Source organism: Pristiophorus japonicus, chromosome 5, assembly GCF_044704955.1.
Source record: "Pristiophorus japonicus isolate sPriJap1 chromosome 5, sPriJap1.hap1, whole genome shotgun sequence".
NCBI lineage: Eukaryota > Metazoa > Chordata > Chondrichthyes > Pristiophoridae > Pristiophorus > Pristiophorus japonicus.
The window spans coordinates 243,561,447-243,582,120 of NC_091981.1; the positions used below are offsets into that span (position 1 = coordinate 243,561,447).

At 45.2% G+C, this 20,674-nt stretch overlaps 1 protein-coding gene across 5 annotated transcripts in view; it reads right to left on the reverse strand.

The window, feature by feature from the left end:
• The window catches only part of odad2 (outer dynein arm docking complex subunit 2), a 671,461-nt gene that overhangs the window by 137,533 nt on the left and 513,254 nt on the right, over positions 1–20,674 (reverse strand). For all 5 annotated transcript variants that reach the window (XM_070881478.1, XM_070881480.1, XM_070881476.1 and 2 more), the window contains one exon: positions 5,776–5,964. In XM_070881478.1, the coding sequence (XP_070737579.1) occupies positions 5,776–5,964 (189 nt within the window). The remainder of the gene's footprint in view (positions 1–5,775; positions 5,965–20,674) is intronic.

Genomic DNA, 20,674 nt, shown 5'->3' on the forward strand with positions numbered 1-20,674 from the left:
CTTTGGAGGTGATCTGAACATCTGTACAAATATCTTTACCATAGTGAATGATTGGAATTTAATAGGTGTCTTCATCAGGGCATTCCTTGTTTGTGATCAATCGGTGGAAAACAGAGAGCTATTGCAATGGTGCCTGTCCTTTCTCACCCTCTCTTGATGACCAATTACATGCTGCAGACTCGAGATGGCCGAAGATATGCTCCATAGCATTATGTGCCCAATGTAAGACGTGCTAGACTGATGAGGAGGACCAGATGTTACAACCCCCGCAAGTACAGGGACAAGCAGTCTTACCTCGACTTGCCCGACATCACCTGCCTTCGGAGACTGCGCTTCCACAAAGAGGTTATTGTTATGTATGTAAACATTGTAATTGTGTAAGACTTTCCGCCAGAGGGCGCAACTGTTGGACGCCCAAGGGTCACCTGCACACCTCGTGCAAGGGAGTATAAATGTTGTTTGCCATGCTGCTTAGGCACTCTGGAGTTGCGTTAGAGACTAAGGTCACATCAGTTTTAGCTCACAGTACTCAGTCTTGTGGAGTGGTTCCATACTTAACAGTTATCACTGAAGATGCCAGCTCATAAGGGGAGATCTGCAGCCTGCCAGCACCATCAGTACTGCACTGTCCATCGAGGTCAAAGTTACCGTGGCACTGTCATTCTACGCGTCGGGTTCTTTTCAGGCCTCAGCTGGCGACATTTGCAGTCTGTCTCAGCATGCCACACTGGTCACTGCATTAGACAGGTCACTGAAGCCCTGTATGCATACAGGAGGGACTTGATCAGCTTTCCGGTGGCAAGCGAGGCACAGACTGAGAGGGCTCTAAGATTCTCCAGAATTGCTAACTTCCCCAAGGTGCAGGGAGCAATAGACTGTACGCACATTGCGATGCAGGCACCTTTTCAGGATGCTGAGGTTTTCAGGAACCGCAAGGAATTCCCCTCCCTGAATGTCCAACTCGTTATCGACCACCAGCAAATTATAATGGCAGTGAATGCTAAATTCCGGGCAGCATCCATGATGCTCACATCCTGCGTAAGAGCACTGTATCTGACTTGTTTAACAATCAGCCACAAGGTCAATGCTGGATGCTTGGTGACAAAGGATATGGCCTCGCCACCTGGCTGATGACCCCCTGCGTAACACCTACACCGAAGCCGAGAGGCGATACAACAAGAGCCACAGAGCCACTCACAATATCGTGGAGAAAACCATTGGAGTGCTTAAGCAGAGCTTTAGATGCCTAGACCATTCAGGAGGCAACCTCCAATACCACCCTGAGCAGGTAGCTCAATTCGTGCTGGTGTGCTCTATGCTGCATAACTTGACTATCAGGAGGGGACAAGAATTACCTGAAGAGTCTACAGTCCACGTCACCACAGAGAGGAAGAGGAGGATGAGGAGGCGGACGCTGACATCAGCCCAGACAATCAGGCTGGCGCTGAAGCCATGCCCCCACCCCCCTGTAGACCATATGAAAGTGCCCGTAGTGGCATGATAACTACAAGAGCCTTACATCAGGAGCTCATCAATGAGTGCTTAACTGAAAGAACGTTGGTGTTATTTACAAGGCTAACACACTGGTGGGTGTGCAGCTCATACATCAATGGTGGGCATCACCTTGGTGACAGTTTAAGTTGATTGAAGTTAAGTGTAATTTTACCTTTGATATTAAGAAATCACCAGTGTGTAATGGTGCAGCTATCTGAGCCAATGCGCAACAAGGTTTTGTTAAATAAAACATTTTTAAACCGAGGTCATCAGTATTTCTGTAAAAAACAATCCTTCCCCACCCGCCCCCCCCACCCCCGCTTCTCTTCCTCACCTGTACTCCTTTCCCCTTCCCCTTCTGACTCCAAGCCGTCTGGCCGAGGAGCTCCTCAAGCGATGCTTCATTGGGGGGGGGATGGGGGAGTGACGGCCGAACTGCTGCTTGGACGGATACGGAAGAGGACGGTCCCGAGGTGGGAACGTGTTCCGAGCCAGAAGCAAGATGTTGCTCCTGGCTCTCGTGTGTCATTGGCAATGGGGGTGCAGCACCTTGAGGTGCAGTGCCATGCTCTGGGACCACTGGGAGCCCTCTGCAACCAGTGTTCCTGGCTACCAGCTCCAGGGCCTCCACCATCCCTTCCATGTTGTATCTTATTTGTTGGACAAAAACTCGGTGCCAACTATGTTCTTGGTGCTTAGTAGGCGTTTTGCAGCTGGTGAATCTCCCTCGTGCCTCCCACAACAGCCAAACAAGCACACACCGTAGTCACACACGCGTTCAGTCCCTCTCAGCTCCCTCTCTCTCTTTCTCCTCTTCTGCACGTCATGATGACCCTTGACCCCCTGAATCGTGGGAATCAAGCGGTGCCATGCCATTGTTAAGGACAGCGACACTTTACAGCAGCAGGTCAGAGATTTAATGCTACCGCACATTTCATATCGCTCGCGGCAACGCCCATTATCAAAAATGGAGACTCGGTGCTTTGAGAATGGGCGAGAAGCCGGCGATCTGAAAACCCATTTTTACTGCCCACACTGGAAATAACGCCCATTTTTGGGCGATCTGCACAAAAGTGTAAAACCTAGCCTGTGGTCACCATTACTGATATTATTTATTCATTCCAAATGTATTTAATTAACTGAATTTAAATTCCCCACTTGCCGTGGTGGGATTTGAACCCACGTCTCTGGATCATTTTTGGCTCCCTTTCCCCCACCCCGATTTTATGTTTTTTTTTCTCTTTGTCTCTAATGGCAGTTGGTCATTATTCTGCCATTCACACCCAATCTGGATTAACCTTTTTCCAACTTCTGCCATTACCATTTCAATTCGGCCCATATCCCTTTTGTCTCTAATCTCTCCTGCCTTCCACCATATCACAGACCTTCTCTTTTGTTCTTTCTTCCCCTCCCCCTTTCAGTGCTCATTAAGAATGTTCTTCTTGAACATGTGCCAGTTCTGACGAAGGGTCATCTACCTGAAAGGTTAACTCCGTTTTTCTCTGCACAGATGCTACCTGACCTGCTGACATTGCCAGCATTTTCTGTTTTTATCTCTGGATCATTAGTCCAGGCCTCTTGGATTACTAGTCCAGTAACATTTCCACTATGCTACCGTTCCCGACAATAATCTCTGTTAAAAGCCCACTAACATGCACAGCTACCTTAACTACATTTCCTCCCATAACGCTTCCTGTAAGGACTCTATTCCATCCTCCTAGTTTCTCCATCTCCGTCGCACATGTTCCAACGATGCCACCTTCCATATCAGTTCTTCCGACATGTTTTCCTCAACCGAGCATTCCCCACCACTGTAGTTGATTTGTCCCTTGACCGTGTCCATTCCATTTCCCGCACTTTTGCTCAATTTTTCCTCTTCCTCCCAGAACCACAATAGGGTTCCCCATGTTTTCACCTTCCATCCCACCAGCCTCCACATTCAATGGATCATCCTCGGCCATTTACGCCACCTCCAGCATGATGCCATCACCAAACACATCTTCCTCTCAGGAATGGTTCCCTCTGTGACACTCTGGTCCATTTTTCAATCACCTCCAACACCAACTCCTCATCCCATGGCACCTTGCCATGCAAGTGCAGGAGATACAACACCTGCCCTTGTACCTCTTCTCTTCCTACCATCCAGGGCACAAACACTCCTTTCAGGTGAAACAGCGATTTACTTGTACTTATTTCAATTTAGCATACTGTACTCGCTGCTCACGATGCGGTTTCCTCTACATTGGGGAGACGAAATGCAGATTGGGTGACCACTTTGCGGAACACCTCCATTTATTCAAAGCATGACCCTGAGCTTCTGGTCACCTGTCATTTTAATTCTCCGCCCACTCCCACTCTCACCTCTCTTCGAATGAAGCTCTGCCGTTGGCCTCCTATACTCTTCTAATGAAGCTCAATGGAACTCGAGGAACCGCACCTCATCTTTCGAATAGGCAATTTACAACCTTCCAGACTCAACATTGCATTCAACAATTTCAGATCATAACCACTGCTTCAATTTTTTTGGACAGTAGCTGTTGGTAATGATTCTGCTATTACTATTTACACCTCCTCTAGACCCATCTTTTGTTTCTTTACTTGTCCCAGAACCATCCCCTTTTGCCTTGCACCATCATCCCTTTTGATATTTAATCTCTCCTGCCCTCCACCATATCACAGATCTTTCCTTTTATTCTTTCTTCCCCATCCCCTGCCTCTGTACTTGCTTAAAATCTGTTACATCTCTAACATTTTCCAGTACTGAGGAAAGGTTATTAACCTGAAACATTCATTTTGTTTCTCTCTCCACTGATGCTGCCTGATCTGCTGAGTATTTCCAGTATTTTCTGCTAATATTTCAGATTTCCAGCATCAGCAGTATTTTGCTTTTGTACGTGTCTGAACAGTTTGAATAAGTAAGTAATCTGTTCATTAATCTCATTACTATGCACAAATTGTTTTTTTTCTTTCAAGGGGGTATTGGAGCAGGTGACAGAGACGTGGGCAATCAACATAAATTCAAGTTAAAGGTTGGAAAGTTGCAATTAAGATGACAAGTTAGGCAAAGCCTTTCTTAAAAAATCCTGTGAAACAAGTTAGTAAGGAAAGTCATTGAAGTAAATAATATAAATGTGTTCAAGAAGCAACTATAGCTGATTTTATATATTAGTATCAGTACCACCAGTGAAAAACTGGTCATCCCAATCTTCAGCTTTAGAGAATTTTGAAAGTTTATGTTGGGGTTACTGCCAACTCTGCAAGATCGCACATACTACTGCGACGGTACATAAATATAAATCAGCTTACGTGTGTTTCTGCAGAGAGAAGTTAATCAGCAGTATGGCAAGGTGGGTAGGTGCAGTTGAGATCAAGCAAAATGCAACTGGCTTGTGGGACTGATTGGCCTTAACCTGTTCTACAAAAGTGTTAAGATATATATTGTTTACCCATTTCCCAAAATGATTTTAGATATTCACAGACATATTTTGAAACAGGAACTTAGAAAACAATAAATACTAATCCACTGAAATTTCAAACTGTGATTCAGAATAAACTGAAAGTAGATACTACAGCTCACAAACCGGCTAATAGCCCATCAAGTCCGTGCTGGCATTTTTCTCCATATGAGCCATCTAGTCTAATCCCTCTTGCTCTCTTTCCATCTCCTTTTAATATTCACCTTTTCAAGCAGTTATCTAACCAATGGACTCTGCTTAAACAACAGGCTTGACAGAGGATTTCACATTCTAATCACTAGTTTTAATATTTAATAATTAGCATAATAAATCGTACATGGACCTACACCTATCAGGAAAGATTGAACAGGCTGTGGTTCTTTTCTCTAGAAAAAAGATGAGGGGTGACATGATAGAGGTCTTCAAGGTTATGAAAGGGGTTTGATAGAGTAAATGTAAAGAAGATGTTTCCACTTCTGGAGGAGACTAGAACTAAGGGCCATAAATATAAGATAATCACTAATAAATCCAATAGGGAATTTAGGAGAAACTTCTTAGTTTAGGAGAGAGTGGTTAGAATGTGGTACTCACTACCACAAAGAGTAGTTGATGTGACTAGCATAGATGCATTTAAGGGGAAGCTAGATAAACACATGCGGGAGAAAGGAATATAAGGATACATTGATGGGGTTGGATAAAGAAGGTTGGGAGGAGGCCTTTTTGGAGCATAAACACCAGCATGGATCTGTTGGGCCGAATGGCCTGAATCTGTGCTGTAAATAACATATAATACTATGTACCTCTTTTAATAACCAAGGTTACTTACCGTGTATGTTAAACTTGACAACATTGGAACAACTCCATGATCCGTTATAACTGCTAAGTTTTCTTCATCCATGGCTATTTTGGCTAAAGCTGCACAAACACTGGCCAGAACCTCTATGTTGTCAGATTTTAGCAAATTAACAATTAATTCCAGACCACCAACAAAGGAGCGAACCATTTCTCCAGCTTCCTAAGAAAGCAAGTAACATAAAGTGTTAAATACATGCGGAGAGCGAGAACAACAAAAAGTATGAATCAATCTGACAAAACCAACCCATCAGACAACATATTGTCCTAGAAATTCGAATGCGCCCATTTTTGTGTAAACTTTAAAACTTTACCTTGTTGATTGTGGCCTAACAGGAAATTCCTTTAAGTATACCTGGTTTTCTGGAGTACAGTTGGTGTGATTATCTCAGAGCATACCAATCTTGCAGTGGGGGCCTCAAACAGGAGTTCGGCCCATTGATTGCATTTGCAAAGAGTCTAACACTTGTTTCAGGCATGGGCACTGCACGCTGATTTTTTGGCCTTTACTAATATGGTGGCGGTGCACTTCTGGTTCAGTGCTTCCTGCCACCATATTGAAGGCATAGGAGACTGTTTAATTTCTAGGTCATTGTCATGGTCCTCTCCTAATTTACTTCCCCTCTTGGGAGACCAGTCATAAAAGTAGCAACATAGTTTATAGTTGCAAGATAAACAGTGCAGTTCTTTCCTGATTCTGAAGATAATAGAGGGAAAAACTTAGGGGCCGAAATTGCCCCTTTCCTTAAGGCCTCTTAACACTGGAAAGCGGTGGCCATGCTGCGGAGTGTAATGGTGGCACAGCTCCCCTTAAAGGGGAGGACCTAGTGTTGCTGCCTCCATGGTTTTTTTTGTTGGCCGACTGCCATGTCGGGCCGACAATTATGCCCCCGGGTTCGGTCGGACCGCCAATAGGCAGCCTGGCACCCCCACTTGGATGCCAGGCCATTGGCCCAGCCGAAACCCTCCCTGGTGGACCAGTGGATCGAAGTTAAGTGAAGGGGAGAGCCATGGTGATGCACCGCCGTGATGATGTCATTGCGACGGTCACTCTGCACCCCCCAACTTCCGCTCCTCTGGGGTACTCACCACCCCAACTTCTGCCTTCTAGTGTTGTCACCACCCCCATTAAGAGCGACTTCCGGATCCGAGTGAAAAAAATCCAAAGAGCAGAATTTCGCTCAAGATGCGACCTCAACCACCGCGGTGGTAAAAACCATAAAAAAGGGGTGCGGGAGGCAATTTTGCCTCCTTAGTCTATTATTTAATCTTGACATTGCAATTCAGTTAGGATTTCTAAAGTAAGATGAGGAATAGAGTCATAATGTTCTGTGGAGTATTTAGTTATTTACATTTTCGTGTTATTCAGTAATTTCAGTCATACTAGTTCCATGTAAAAATATTTAATTCATTTGTTAATTAAATCTTTGACTAATCATAATCTGCAATCCAGAAAAAATTCAATTTGTAACAAGAAAGAGAACAATGCCTGGATAGAAGCAACAGTTATGTCTCAGGTTTATACCTTTCTTCAGAACATTTCTCTTCATTGATGCTGTGTGCTACCAGTTTTTGGGGGTTTTGTTTTAGATTTCTAACATTTGCAGTATTTTGTTTCTTGTCTTTAAAGTTCACGTTGTGCCAATTTGTAAGAATGACACAATCAGATTGTGGGGTAAAAACTGGGCGCAGAGATTGATGCCCACCTGATCCTTGTACCTGATCAGGAAAGGAGGGTGATCGGGAGAGGAGGGAGATAAGGCGACCAGGAAAGAAGGACCGATCAGGAGTGGGGCGACCGGGAGAGGGGGTGGATTGGGAGGGTGGACCAGGAGTGGAGGGCAGCCGGGAGTGGGATGGAGTCTATGATTGGATGGGGGTCTAAGGTGCAACTGGGGAGTGGGGGTGAGGGGTGGGATGAGCAGTTGCAGGCCTTGGCCTTTGATTTGAATTGCCGGGAGGTACACTCCAGCTAGAATATTTTTTAAATTATCTTTTTTGGTGGGGGCCTGCAGCTGGCTCGAAGGACTGCTGGTTGGACTGCAGGTAGACTGCCTTTTCCTGAATGCAGTCGACCAGAAAGACAGGCAGCCTCAAGCTGGCATTAGGCCCCTTAATTCAACTTAAATCTCAGCTCAAAGTCTGATATTGTAATGGCTGCCTTGGCCTACCGTCTTTCTGGATCTTCATGAGTCATTTGAGTGTGCAGTTAGGTGAATGGATATTGACTGTCCCTGAGAGACTGTTCCCTCATCCATGCCTACTCCTGCCATGCCCTTATTGCTGGGAACTCCCTCAACACTTCCTGTAATTTGTGTGTGAGAAGACTACATGGCTGTAATGAGGTAATTGGAACTCTACATCCAGACAATTCTTCAGCATTGTGAACCTGACAAAAGAAACTCAGTCTCAGCAGATCAACATCTCTTTAGCACCAGGTGGTACATTCCTGAGAGAACCCATAGCTGTGCTTAGGACCTCAGTCAAGGGGGTCTCTACTGCAGACAACCCTGGATGGAGCAAGATGTGCGAAGGTATACTGCATTTCTCTGAAGGGGTCAAATACGACTGTACATACAAAGTTAGCTCCCCAAGTGTTTTAAGGAAGTCAACTCTAAAACAAAACCAGGCCCCAATTAATAAGATCAGGTTCTGAGGGCAGCAGTGGGCACAAGAGAAGTGGAACTGGTGGGAATTCTGCCAGATGAATCATCTCACTAGTTCTACCTCTATCAAAATAAAGCATTATGAGCAATGGCATTGGCGACCTGCTAGTTTTTGTTTGAAGACATATAGTAATGTTACCTTTATCCGTTCATGGCCTCGCCCCTCCCTATCTCTCTGTAATCTCCTGCAACCCCACAACTCCCCAAGATGTCTGCGCTCCTCTAATTCTGTCCTCCTGAGCATATAAGTTGTTGTTTAATCCATAATTGCTAAATGTAAGGGTATTTTTCTGGTGATGAATATTGTGGATCACCTAAATGTCAAATGCTCCATTTTGGGATGTGTGATGACACCCTCACTTAGAGATTACAATTATAATGTATTCACAGGAAGAATATAATCTATAGCAAAATAATGGTACTGAATATAATGGCTATGTATAAACAGTTAGTAGTTCGAAGCAATACTTTGAGGTACACTTCTATGGGTGCCAGTGGACCACTTACGAATGGAACTCAAGTTGCAGCATCTGATGGCATTTGAAGTATTCTGGCTACACAGCAAATGTGTACTGTGTTTTGTCAAACAAAAACAGAAGTTGTTGAGTTATGGCTCCCATTTAATATGTTGCAACAAACTACTGCCAGAAAGAAAGTGGGTTATTTACCTAAATATATTTGTAAAAAAAAAAGTGTTTTCTGCCAATTTGGCATGTGGATGTGCCAAACAACTGCTGAAACACCAGCGAGTTCACACTGGGGGGAGACCATTCACCTGCTCAGTGTGTGGGAAAGGATTCACTCAGTCATCCGCCCTGCTGACATACCAGCAAGTACACAAGTGACTGCAGGGGTTGGATTCTGCTGTTATTCACATCTCTACTGAATTGTGTTCATTCTGTCAGTTGGCGTTTGTTTCTGCTGGTGTTAATAACCCTTCAACTAGGCTGGAGTTTAGTATTTTGATATTTCAAATAACAGTGTGTCGATATTTGATATCTCTAAGATAAGAGGAGACTAATTGATGACCTGTTACTGACTGCTCCATTTTTGACCAGAGCGGAGGAGCAGTAAGAGATCGGGGCCCAGGAGCATCATGATCGGGGCCCAGGAGAGGGGAGGGTTCGGGGCCCAGGAGAGGTGAGGGCCCAGGGGCAGCACGGGCCAGCCCACACTGCGATCTATGGATAGTAGGAGCATGCGTGCGCACGAGGTCCGTGCAGCAGAGCTTGGTCTCCAGTAGTCTTGGTTAACCCTTGCCACTGGATCAAGACCTAGCTCTGTCAAGCCCATGTGGTGGCTGGTGTGCAATGGCCACCCCACGTTAAAAGAATCCACGCACAGGCATCTTCCACCCTTCAATCTGTAGTTCGGGACCTAGAATGTCAGGTCCCTCATTGAAACACCTGTGAACTCATCCCTTTTTGGTGTGGAAGCAGGTCATCCTCAATACGAGGGACTGCCTAATACTATACTACTACACTGTGGATGTGGAGCCACTGTAAACTGACAAGATTTTACATTGGACTTCCTACTGCAATTCAATAATGATAGACTGTGGTAAATCCCAGTGTGTTGTGCTTACTGCGCTTTTTAATTGCTAAATATGGAGATGTATTGAAGGGTATTGTAGTTCTAATTTGTCACCTGTCATAACGAATGAGTGAACATAGCACCTTTTATAAGCTCAGGACGTTCCAAAGTGCTTTACAGCCAATAAATTATTTTTAAAGTGTGGTCACTGTCGTAATGTAGAAAAACATGGCAGCCAATTTGTGCGCAAGGTCCCACAAACCTTCTCACTTAGGGGTGAGATTTCTATCTGAGTCAAGGCAGACACCTAGGGAATAGGTAATTAGAGTGGGAGGAGGCTCCTGTGGAGCATAAACATCGGCATGGACAAGTTGAGCAGAATGGCCTACTTCTGTAAAAGTAGAGTCAATAGCAAAAACTATTAGAGGCACCAACTTAGACATCAGTTGCTGCAAATACTCTGCAGAGTCTTTACAACAGCTACTTCTACAAAGGTTTAAAACTTATTACTTTTAGTCTCTCTGACAATGAGCAAGCATTGGTAATATTCATTGTGGAATGTTAAAAGCAAGATAGCATCACCAGTGATATAAAGGTTTGGTTTCATTGTTTTAATTATTTGACAATTGAATGCCACATTCATTGAAATAATTTAAGGAGTTTTTTCTTCCCACAGTATTGGTCTGCACCAAACAACATGCGGCAATTTTAACCTAACCCGTCTGTCGGCAAACTTACGGGATCAAGTGCAATGCTGCTTTTACACCCCACCCAATTTTATTCTACACTGAAGTCAATATAGAGTACAGATTTATGAAAGTGAAATCATGTTTGACAAATCTGAGAATTTTTTGAGGTTGTAACTAACAGGGTAGATAATGGAGAACAAGTGTAAGTAGTATATTTGGATTTTCAAAACGCATTCGATAAGGTGCTACGCAAGAGGTTATTACACAAAATTAGGACTTATGGTATTGGTGTAATACATTAGCATGGATTGAGGATTGGTTAACCGACAGAAAACAGAGAGTAGGAATAAACAGGTCATTTTCGGGTTGGCAGGCTGTAACTAATGGGGTACTGCAAGGATCAGTGCTCAGACCTTAGCTATTCACAATCTATATCAATGATTTAGATGAGGGGACCAAGTAATGTATCCAAGTTTGCTGATGATACAAAGCTAGGTGGGAAAGTAAATTGTGAGGAGGATGCAGAGAGGCTGCAAAGGGATATAGACAGGTAAAGTGAGTGGGCAGATGGAATATGATGTGGAGAAATGTGAAGTTATCCACTTTGGTAGGCAAAATAGAAAAACAGAATTTTAAAAAATTGAGAGATTGGGAAATGTTGATGTTCAGAGGAACCTGGCTGTCGTCGTACATGAATCATTGAAAATTAACATGCAGGTAGAGCAAGCAATTAGGAAAGCAAATGGTACGCTAGCCTTTATTTCTAAAGGATTGGCATATAGCCACTGTCAGACAATGGCTCAGTTGGTAGCACCCTTGCATCTGGGTCAGAAGGTTGTGTGTTCAAGTCCCATTCCAGAGACTTGGGCACAAAAATCTATGCTGACACTCCAGTACAGTCAAAGGTACTGTCTTTCGGATGCTCTCTTAGATGGATGCAAAAGATCACATGGCACTATTTCAAAGAAGTTCAAAGGGAGTTATCCCTTGTGACTTGGCTAATATTTATCCCTCAATCAACAATGCTACTTGTGGGAGTTTGTTTTACGCAAATTGACTGCCACGTTTCCTATATTACAACAGTGCTTCAAAAAGTACTTCATTGGCTATAAAGTGCTTTGGGATGTCCGGTGGTCTTGTAAGGCGCTATATAAATGCAAGTATTTCTATTTTTTCCTTTTTTTTTAGAGTAAAGAAGTCTTATTGCAATTATATAGGGCCTTGGTGAGCGCACACCTATGGTGTAGAGTCTTGGGCCACAAAATTGCATACCATCCCATTTGGGGGCGGTAAGAGCTGCGAGGCAGGAGTTCCTGCACCAGGCGCGGAAGTCCCGTCCTGCGATCTATATTTGGGTTACTGCCCCCTATATCGCGCTCCACTTACTCAGTGGGGTGGGAGTGGGGTGGAAATACTTAACGAAGGTTGCAGCGCTACACAGTGGGAGGCATAGCGCTGCCACGTAGAAAGTGCCCTCCCTTTCATTAAAAGGTAGGGCCAAGCTGCCGACTTTGCGGGCAAGAAACAGGACCAATCCTGGACCACCAGGGAGCAGGGTGCCGTGGCAGCAGCCTGGCACACAAGCAGAATGCCGGGCTGCAAGATCAAGGCATGGACCCCATGATCGAGGAGCAAGAAGGCTGCGACCGGTAAATCGGTCATTTTCTTTTACATTCCCCACCTCCCCTTTAATTATCATTCTGCGAGCGGCCTATAGCCCGGTATTGCGCGCTGTGAAGCTATCGCGGGCATCACTTGCTGCAGCTTCAGGGGGCACTACCGAATTTTGCTTCGGGGTGGAAATGTGTTGCCATCGTCAGTGCAGCGGAGTGAGGTGCTACTGGTAGGAGCGGGGCGCTACCAGTTACCATCGCCTGTGAACTCCCACAGAAAGTCCGGTGGCACCAACGGGAGGCGCAAAAGCCCCAAATTTCTCCTCCTTGGTCTCCTTACATAAGAAAGGATATACTGGCTTTGTAGGGAGTGCAGCGAAAGTTCACCAGACTGATTCCTGGGATGAAGGGGTTGTCCTATGTTAAGAGATTGAGGAGACTATATTTCCTAGAATTTAGAAGAATGAGAGGTGATCTCATTGAAACATATAAAACTCTTACAGGGCTTGACAGGGTAGATGCTGGGAGGATGTTTCCCCTGGCTGGGGAGTTTAAAACTAGGGCTCACAGTCTCAGAATAAGGGGTTGGCCATTTAGGACTGAGATGATGAAAAATATCTTCACTCAAAGTATTGTGAATATTTGGAATTCTCTACCCCAGAGAGCTGTGGAAGCTTAGTTGCTGAGTGTGTGTTCTTGGCATGGATTTGGCCAGGTTTGCTGGCATTCCTGAGGAAGCTGCGGCAAATTCTCCAGACACGTAGAAATGCTGCCACTGCTTGTCTGCTTTCAAGTTCCCAAAAAAGAAAGTTAAGTCTCCAATGGAGCTGAACATGCTAACAAATGAAATAATAAGACTGACTTACCTGTCTTCCTTTCAGGAAACTGCTACCACTGGAGACTTAACATTTTATTTTTTAGAGGTGCTATTGAAACTACTATCTTAGTAATTCTCTGATTTATTGTAAGCAAAACTATGTGACATTTCCTATTTGTCTTATCTAAAATAACGAAACACGAGCTCATTTACATACTGACCGAATGGCCTGTTAGTGTTCTAAATACTAGGGCTAGACTTGCAATTATTATCGCTTGGGCGATATTCCTGGCGTTAGTGGTTGTTTTATTTTTCAGGATTGCCCGAATATCGCCCATTTTAAATAAACGCTGGTTTCGCCTTTTTAATTTGGGTGATAGCCATAGCGGTGTGAGCTAGGCTATTGCGATGTATTCAGTCATGCAAGGCCGACATCCATAGCAATGGCCGTTCTGCGCATGCGTGTTTTTTTTAATCAGTCAATTAACTTTTCTTGCGATTAGGGAGTTCAGGGGTCATCTGCGCATGCTCAGAAGACAAAGGGAGGGAGAGAGAGTAGGAAGGTTACGTCGAGGCAATAGAGATGGAACATGAGGAGTCGGGAGAGAGTGATGTTGCGGAGTTTACAGGGAGAAGGAGGGTGAAAGCCTTTTCTGATGAAGCCAGTGAAGCTCTGGTCTATGAGGTGGAGACTGGTGGGGCCAATTAACCCGGGGTGGGTGTGGGAAACCCACCCCCTTCGGATATATCAGCGAACATGGGCGGACATCGCCAAAGTGGTAACTTCGGCAGCCCACGACGTGAGAGCGCCAAATCTGTGCCGCAAGCGCTGGAAAAATCTGGTGGCATCTGCAAGAGTAAGTATTAAATTTATTAAATTTATAATTGTAATGATGCACTGACTCATTAATTAGAATGTAAATCTGCCGGATTGTAATTAAGCTGGGTAATCTTGGGTAGCATCCCTGTTAAGATTTGGACTGGGGTCGGAACCTGCGCCCCCGGGACTCTAACCCTGGGAGGGCAGGTGTCCCAGAAACCATTCTGTGTAAATGTGTAATCTGGCTGAGATGCCTTAAACTGAATTAACAGTATTAATTATTATTTAAACATTTTAATTGAAAATTGGGGCTAAAGGAATGACTGGAAACAGACAGACCATAAACACTTGGCATTTCTAACACTTTAGTTTCGAAGAATAATTATTAAATTATATCGCTGCTTGTGTGCTGTGAGCAACTCTTTAACTTGGGTACCGTCTCCTTTTTGGTTAGGTTGGTGGATGGGGGCACGACTGAGCGCTGAGGGGGCCGCTCAGTTTTGCCCAGACTGTGAGTTTCTCTGGCTGCTGTCAGTCACACAGTGACCCAGCCTGGACCGGGGGAGGGCTGCCCTGGCTCACTGTCTGCCCTGGAACACTTGGGACATAAGCTCCGGCCACACGGAGGTCTCTGAACACAGCCCATGGACACGGTGCCCCCTCCCCTCATGGTCCTGTCATTGCTGAGCTCACCAGCGGTCCTGAATCCCCCCTCTCGGGACCTCCATCGATAGTAATAACCCGACTCCCTCCCCTCAGATGGCGAATGGCATGGCCCGTGGATGGGGCTTTTCCTGGGGATTGTACTCGAAGAGGTTGGTGTCATGCATTAGTTCTTAACCACGATCTTATTAAATTTCTTCTCTGAACGTAGATGTTATAACCATGCATCAATTGCATACAAACCGTACTAGCATATAACGCTAACGATGAATAGCATGTGCGATGACTAATTGGGGATTACAATATCTGTGTGTTTCCGTAATAGTACCTAGGCAATTAGCTTGTGCCATGCTCTTGTCATGTTTGCAGAAGAAGATATCTAAGAATCGGCCGAAGCGCAGGCGGACCGGAGGAGGGCCTGCGGATCTTTCTCTGTTAACTAACCTGGAGGAGCGTGCCATAGCCCTTGTAGGGGCGCATAATCGCTCTGCCACCCATGGTGATGCAGATCCCGTTGTTGCGCCACGTGAGTAATGTGTAAAGCAGTGGTAATTTCAGGTAATTTAATGTCATTTGATTATAATATATGAATGATGTAATGTTATGCATGCAGCTTCTGTACTCATGTTAATTATATGTAATGTCTGTCGTTCATATTTATTGCAGTTGTGTTGCTCCTTGTGCATATGCCTGCGCAGCGTAAGCATTCTCATTCCTCCCCTTCTCTTCTACTAACCTCAATTTTGTTTTCCAGCTTCCCAGGCACAACGTTGGAACCTGGAAGTCCCTGGAGCATCATCCCACTTGCTACAGGTCGTGCTGATTGCGGGGGAAGTTACAACCGAGGAGGATGTTGAGCCTCAACCGTGTTGCTCCGCACCGGTTGAGGCAGCAACTGAAGGATCTGCAGTATCTACAGCAACGTCATCTTCAACGGATGAAGTAGCGGGGCCAAGTGGCTTGCAGCAGGGCACTCCGAGTGGTCCAGTGCCTACGGCGTTCCCGTGGAGGTTGGGTCGGCGAGGTAGGCATGTGCAGCGACAGGCAGATGTAAACCAGGACATGGCATCTCTGTTGAAGGCAAGCGTCAACATTGGTCGAGAGCTCCTCCAAGCGATTGGTGGGTTGACCGGCAACATTGCCGCACTACCTGCGTGAATCTCGGAGGACATGGAGCAGATGGTTGCGGCAATGCGGTGAACGGCCGACTCCATCGATGCCATGGGACAGGCGATGGTTTCGGGATACGGCACTGCAAGGTGCCATAACACCAACGTCGACAGATGAGAGTCAGAAGGAGTTGCTTCTGACTCGGATGACGTTTCTTCGGAAACGTCTTCTCCTGGAGCCCAAGAATTGAATCTGCCAACGTCACCACCCACTCCCCTCCCCCCATAGCGATAGCGCTTGAGGCGCCCTGCTGCAAGACAACTTGACGTTAGTGGGGGTAGAAGGTGGAGCATAAGTGGGAAAGGGGGTTTACGATGAGGGGGTTAGAGGGAAGGGAAGAAATAGAGGGAAGCGTGGCCGCAGGTAGGGGGATATTCGCTTGGTTGGGAGCGGGGGGGGGCTTATTCTTGTTACTGATTTTATTGTTGTTAAAATTGTTGACTGTTGGGGGGGTGGTTGTTGTTGTTATTGTTCTTAAAAATTTGTTGAATGTTGCGGGGGGGCTTTTGTACTGTTATATTTTTATATTTTTATCGTATTGAAAATTTATTGTTGTGGTGACTGTTGGGGTTGGGTAGGGGAGATGGGTGTTATATAGTTTGTTTAATTTTTTTTTACCTCAATTGTTAAATTATTAAAGATTTTTGTTTAACTTTACAATTGTTGTGCAGTGTCTTGTAATAACACAAGGTTAAAGATCAATACAAGGGTTGCAAACAATGGCCAGGCCAGGCTGAAACGTAACATAACGCAACTATAACTGTCACCAACGTAAGTTCACACAAAGCGTTCATTTATGAGCTGCTGACACAACAGTCTTGCAGCTGCATAACTACCATGATTAATTGCTTGTGGTCGACAATGAGCTGCACATTCAGGGAGTGATATCTCTTTCGGTTATGGTAAACCTCTGCATCCTGTAAAGGTGCTCGCAAGGCGGTGTGCTTAGTCTATTGCTCCCTGCACCTTCGGGAAGTTTACTATTCTCGAGAACCCCAAAGCCCTCTCACACTGTGCCTCCCTGGTCATAGGGAAGTTTATAAAGTCCATCCTGTGTGCGTAAAGGGCTTCAGTCACCTGTCGAATGCAGCAATGTATGGCATGCTGAGAGATGCAGCAAATGTCGCCAGCTTTGGCCTGAAAGGAGCCCGATGCAAAAAAGGAAAGTGCTGCAGTACCTTAACCTCAACGGGCAGTGCAGTCCTGATGGTGCTGATAGGCTGCAGATCTCCCTTAATTAGCTGGCATATCTCACTGGTGACCTCCTTTCGGAAGCGCAACCTTCTAACGCACGTGTTATCGGACAAATCCAGGTATGATTGCTTATCCCTGTAAATGCATGGGTGTAACATCTCCTCCTCCTCAGCAGTCTGCCACCTCTTTGATTGGACACATAATGCTCTTCAATGAACCTTCTCCCATCTCTATTCTGCAGCATGTGAATAGTCATCAATACTGGCTGAGAAATTACAGGCCCCTTCACTATAAATGTCCTACTCTGTTTTCAAAATTCTTAAATTGTCCTCAACAAACACAATATTAACTCGAGATTGACCACAATGTGATTAGATGATTGGAAAGATTCTAAAACGCCCTTAAAATCACTCTCAAATTGCTTCAATGCTCCCATCAACTTGAAGCAGCCTTTTATTAAACTTCCTCCGATTTACAAAATGGCATCCATACTGCCGGGTTAAGGTCAGGTGAGTGCAGCTTTCCTTGAGCGTCTTTTTGGGCGGGCGATTATAGTGAAGGGGCCTGTAATTTCTCAGCCAGTATTGATGACTATTCACATGCTGCAGAATAGAGATGGGAGAAGGTTCATTGAAGAGCATTATGTGTCCAATCAAAGAGGTGGCAGACTGCTGAGGAGGAGGAGATGTTACACCCATGCATTTACAGGGATAAGCAATCATACCTGGATTTGTCCGATATATGGTGAAATGTCGAAAATTGCGCTCGGCGATAATCTGGTCGATATTTGGGCGTCAGTTTCCATTCTAAACAGTATTCTGGGCATTGCACGAGTGATGACGTCAGATTTTTTAAAAAATGGGCGGGCGGTTCAGCTCATTCCTGAAAGTTTTGCCAGCGATAAATGGGCGATAATCAGGCAGTAGTTTCCATTTATCATCAAATATGGGCAGTAAACTGAAGCTCGGCGATTATATGGGTGCTAAATGGGCGGTAAATGGGCAAATATATACTGAAAGTCTAGCCCTATGTAATTCATCGGTGGGAGGGCAAGGGCTCAGGAAAAATTCACTGGAGGTGGGGAGAGGAAATCTGTTGCTGCAGGCTTAAACTCTTGCATCAACAGGTTTCCTTTCCCCTCCCCTACCTGTTGTGTCCTTACACTCTACTGTAAATCAACACGCGGCACATACTGGAGACAAGGTCACTCTGTGACCTGTACCTTTATTCACAGGACCAAGGAGTCATGACCCTGTGTGGGATCTCCCTTTATATACCTGGATGACCAGGTGAGGAGTGTCTCCCACAAGTTCACCCTCTGTGGTCAAGGTGTGCATTTCTTAGGTGTATACAGTCTACAGTGTTGTTACATGAAGGTTACAGTTACATGAAGGATACATACATGACACTACCAGTGAATTTTTCCTGTTTTTCTCCCGCCGACCATGAACATGTAAATTTGTTAATCCTGTGAAATTCGGTCGGAGTTAGCATTGTGGGAGTACCTTAACAAAATGGACTGCATTGATTCAGGAAGGTGGCTCACCACCTTCTCAAGGCAACTAGGGATTGACAATAAATGCTGGCCTTGATAGAGACTCCCATATTCAATTAATTAAAAAAAATATATATATATATAAGAAAGCTAGTACATTACATGCGGTGTTTTTCCATGGTAAGTCATAGTGTATGCTGTTGCTTGACTAGTCTGTGGGACAACTCTCCCAATTTTGGCAGATCTGCGAATCCTCCATAACAATACATTTCATGGCATTGTGATGCTCTCATTATGAAGCACCGGCTTCAGACACGACAGCAGCACACCCAGCCCAGTCGACCCTGCAAAGTCCTCATCACTAATATCTGGGGACATATGCCAAAAATGGGACAGCTGTTCCACAGGCTAATCAAGCAACAGCCTGACATAGTCGTTCTCACAGAATCATATCTTTCAGCCAATGTCCCAGACTACACCATCATCATCCCTGGGTATGTCCTGTCCGACCGGCAAGACAGACCCAACAGGGATGACGACACAGTGGTATAAGTCGGGAAGGTGTGGCTCTGGGAGTCCTCAATATTGACTCTGGACCCCATGCAGTCTCATGGCTTCAGATTTGTCATGTATTCAACTGTCATTGTAACCCATGTATAAACTGACCTAAGTTGTACACCATGAGAATGTTTGACCACTAGGTGGTGAACTTGTGGGAGACACTCCTAACCTGGACTCTCAGGTATAAAAGGGGAAGCTCCACCCACCTTCATCACTTCAATGCTGGCTAATAAAGGTTACTGGTCACAGAGTGACCTCCTCTCAAGTATGGGCCTCGTGTGCATTTATACTGTATAGTAAGGACATATTAAGATTAAGCATGGGCAACGAAACCTCCTGCTGATTAGCACCTACCATCCTCCCTCAGCTGATGAATCAGTACTCCTCCATGTTGAACACCATTTGGAAGAAGCACTGAGAGTAGCAAGGGCACAGAATGTACTCTGAGTGGGAGACTTCAATGTCTACCAAGAGTAGGTCGGTAGCACCAATACCGACGGAGCTGGCCGAGTTCTGTAGGACATAGCTGCCAGACTGGACCTGCAACAGGTGGTGAGAGAACCAATACGATGAAAAAGCCATCTTGACCTTGTCCTCACCAATCTATCTGTCGCAGATGCATCTGTCCATGTCAGAATTGGTAGCAGTGATCATCGCACCATCATTGTGGAAACAAAATCCCTTCTTCACACTGAAAACAGCCTCCATCGTATTGTGTGGCACTACCACCGTGCTAAATGGGATAGATTCAGAATAGATCTAGCAGCTCAAAACTGGGTATCCATGAGACACTGTGGGCCATCAGCAGCAGCAGAATTGTATGCCACCACAATCAGTAACCTCATGGCCTGGCATATCCATCACTCTACTATTACCATCAAGCCAGGGAACCAACCCTGCTTCAATGAGGAATGTAGAAGAGCATGCCACAGAAGCAACAGGCGCACCTAAAATTGAGGTGAAAAGCTGAGGAAGCTGCTACACCGGACAACAGAGGTCCCAACAGAATGGAAAACTGCAAATGTAATGCCCCTATTTAAAAAAGGTGCCAGACAAAAAGCAGGAAACTATAGACCAGTTAACCTAGCATCTGTGGTTGGGAAAATGTTGGAGTCCATTATTAAAGAAGCAGTAGCAGGACATTTGGAAAAGCAAAAACTCGGTCAGGCAGAGTCAGCATGGATTTATGAAGGGGAAATCATGTTTGAAAAATTTGCTGGAATTCTTTGAGGATGTAATGAACAGGGTGGATAAAGGGGAACCAGTGGATGTGGTGTATTTGGACTTCCAGAAGGCATTTGACAAGGTGCCACATAAAAGGTTACTGCACAAGATAAAAGTTCACGGGGTTGGGGGTAATATATTAGCATGGATAGAGGATTGGCTAACTAAGAGAGAACAGAGAGTCGGGATAAATGGTTCATTCTCTGGTTGGCAACCAGTAACTAGTGGGGTGCCGCAGGGATCAGTGCTGGGACCCCAACTATTTACAATCTATATTAACGACTTGGAAGCAGGGACTGAGTGTAATGAAGCGAAGTTTGCTGACGATACAAAGATGAGGGGAAAAGCAATGTGTGAGGAGGACACAAAAAATCTGTGAGCAGGCAAAAACTTAGCAGATGGAATATAGTGTCGGAAAGTGTGAGGTC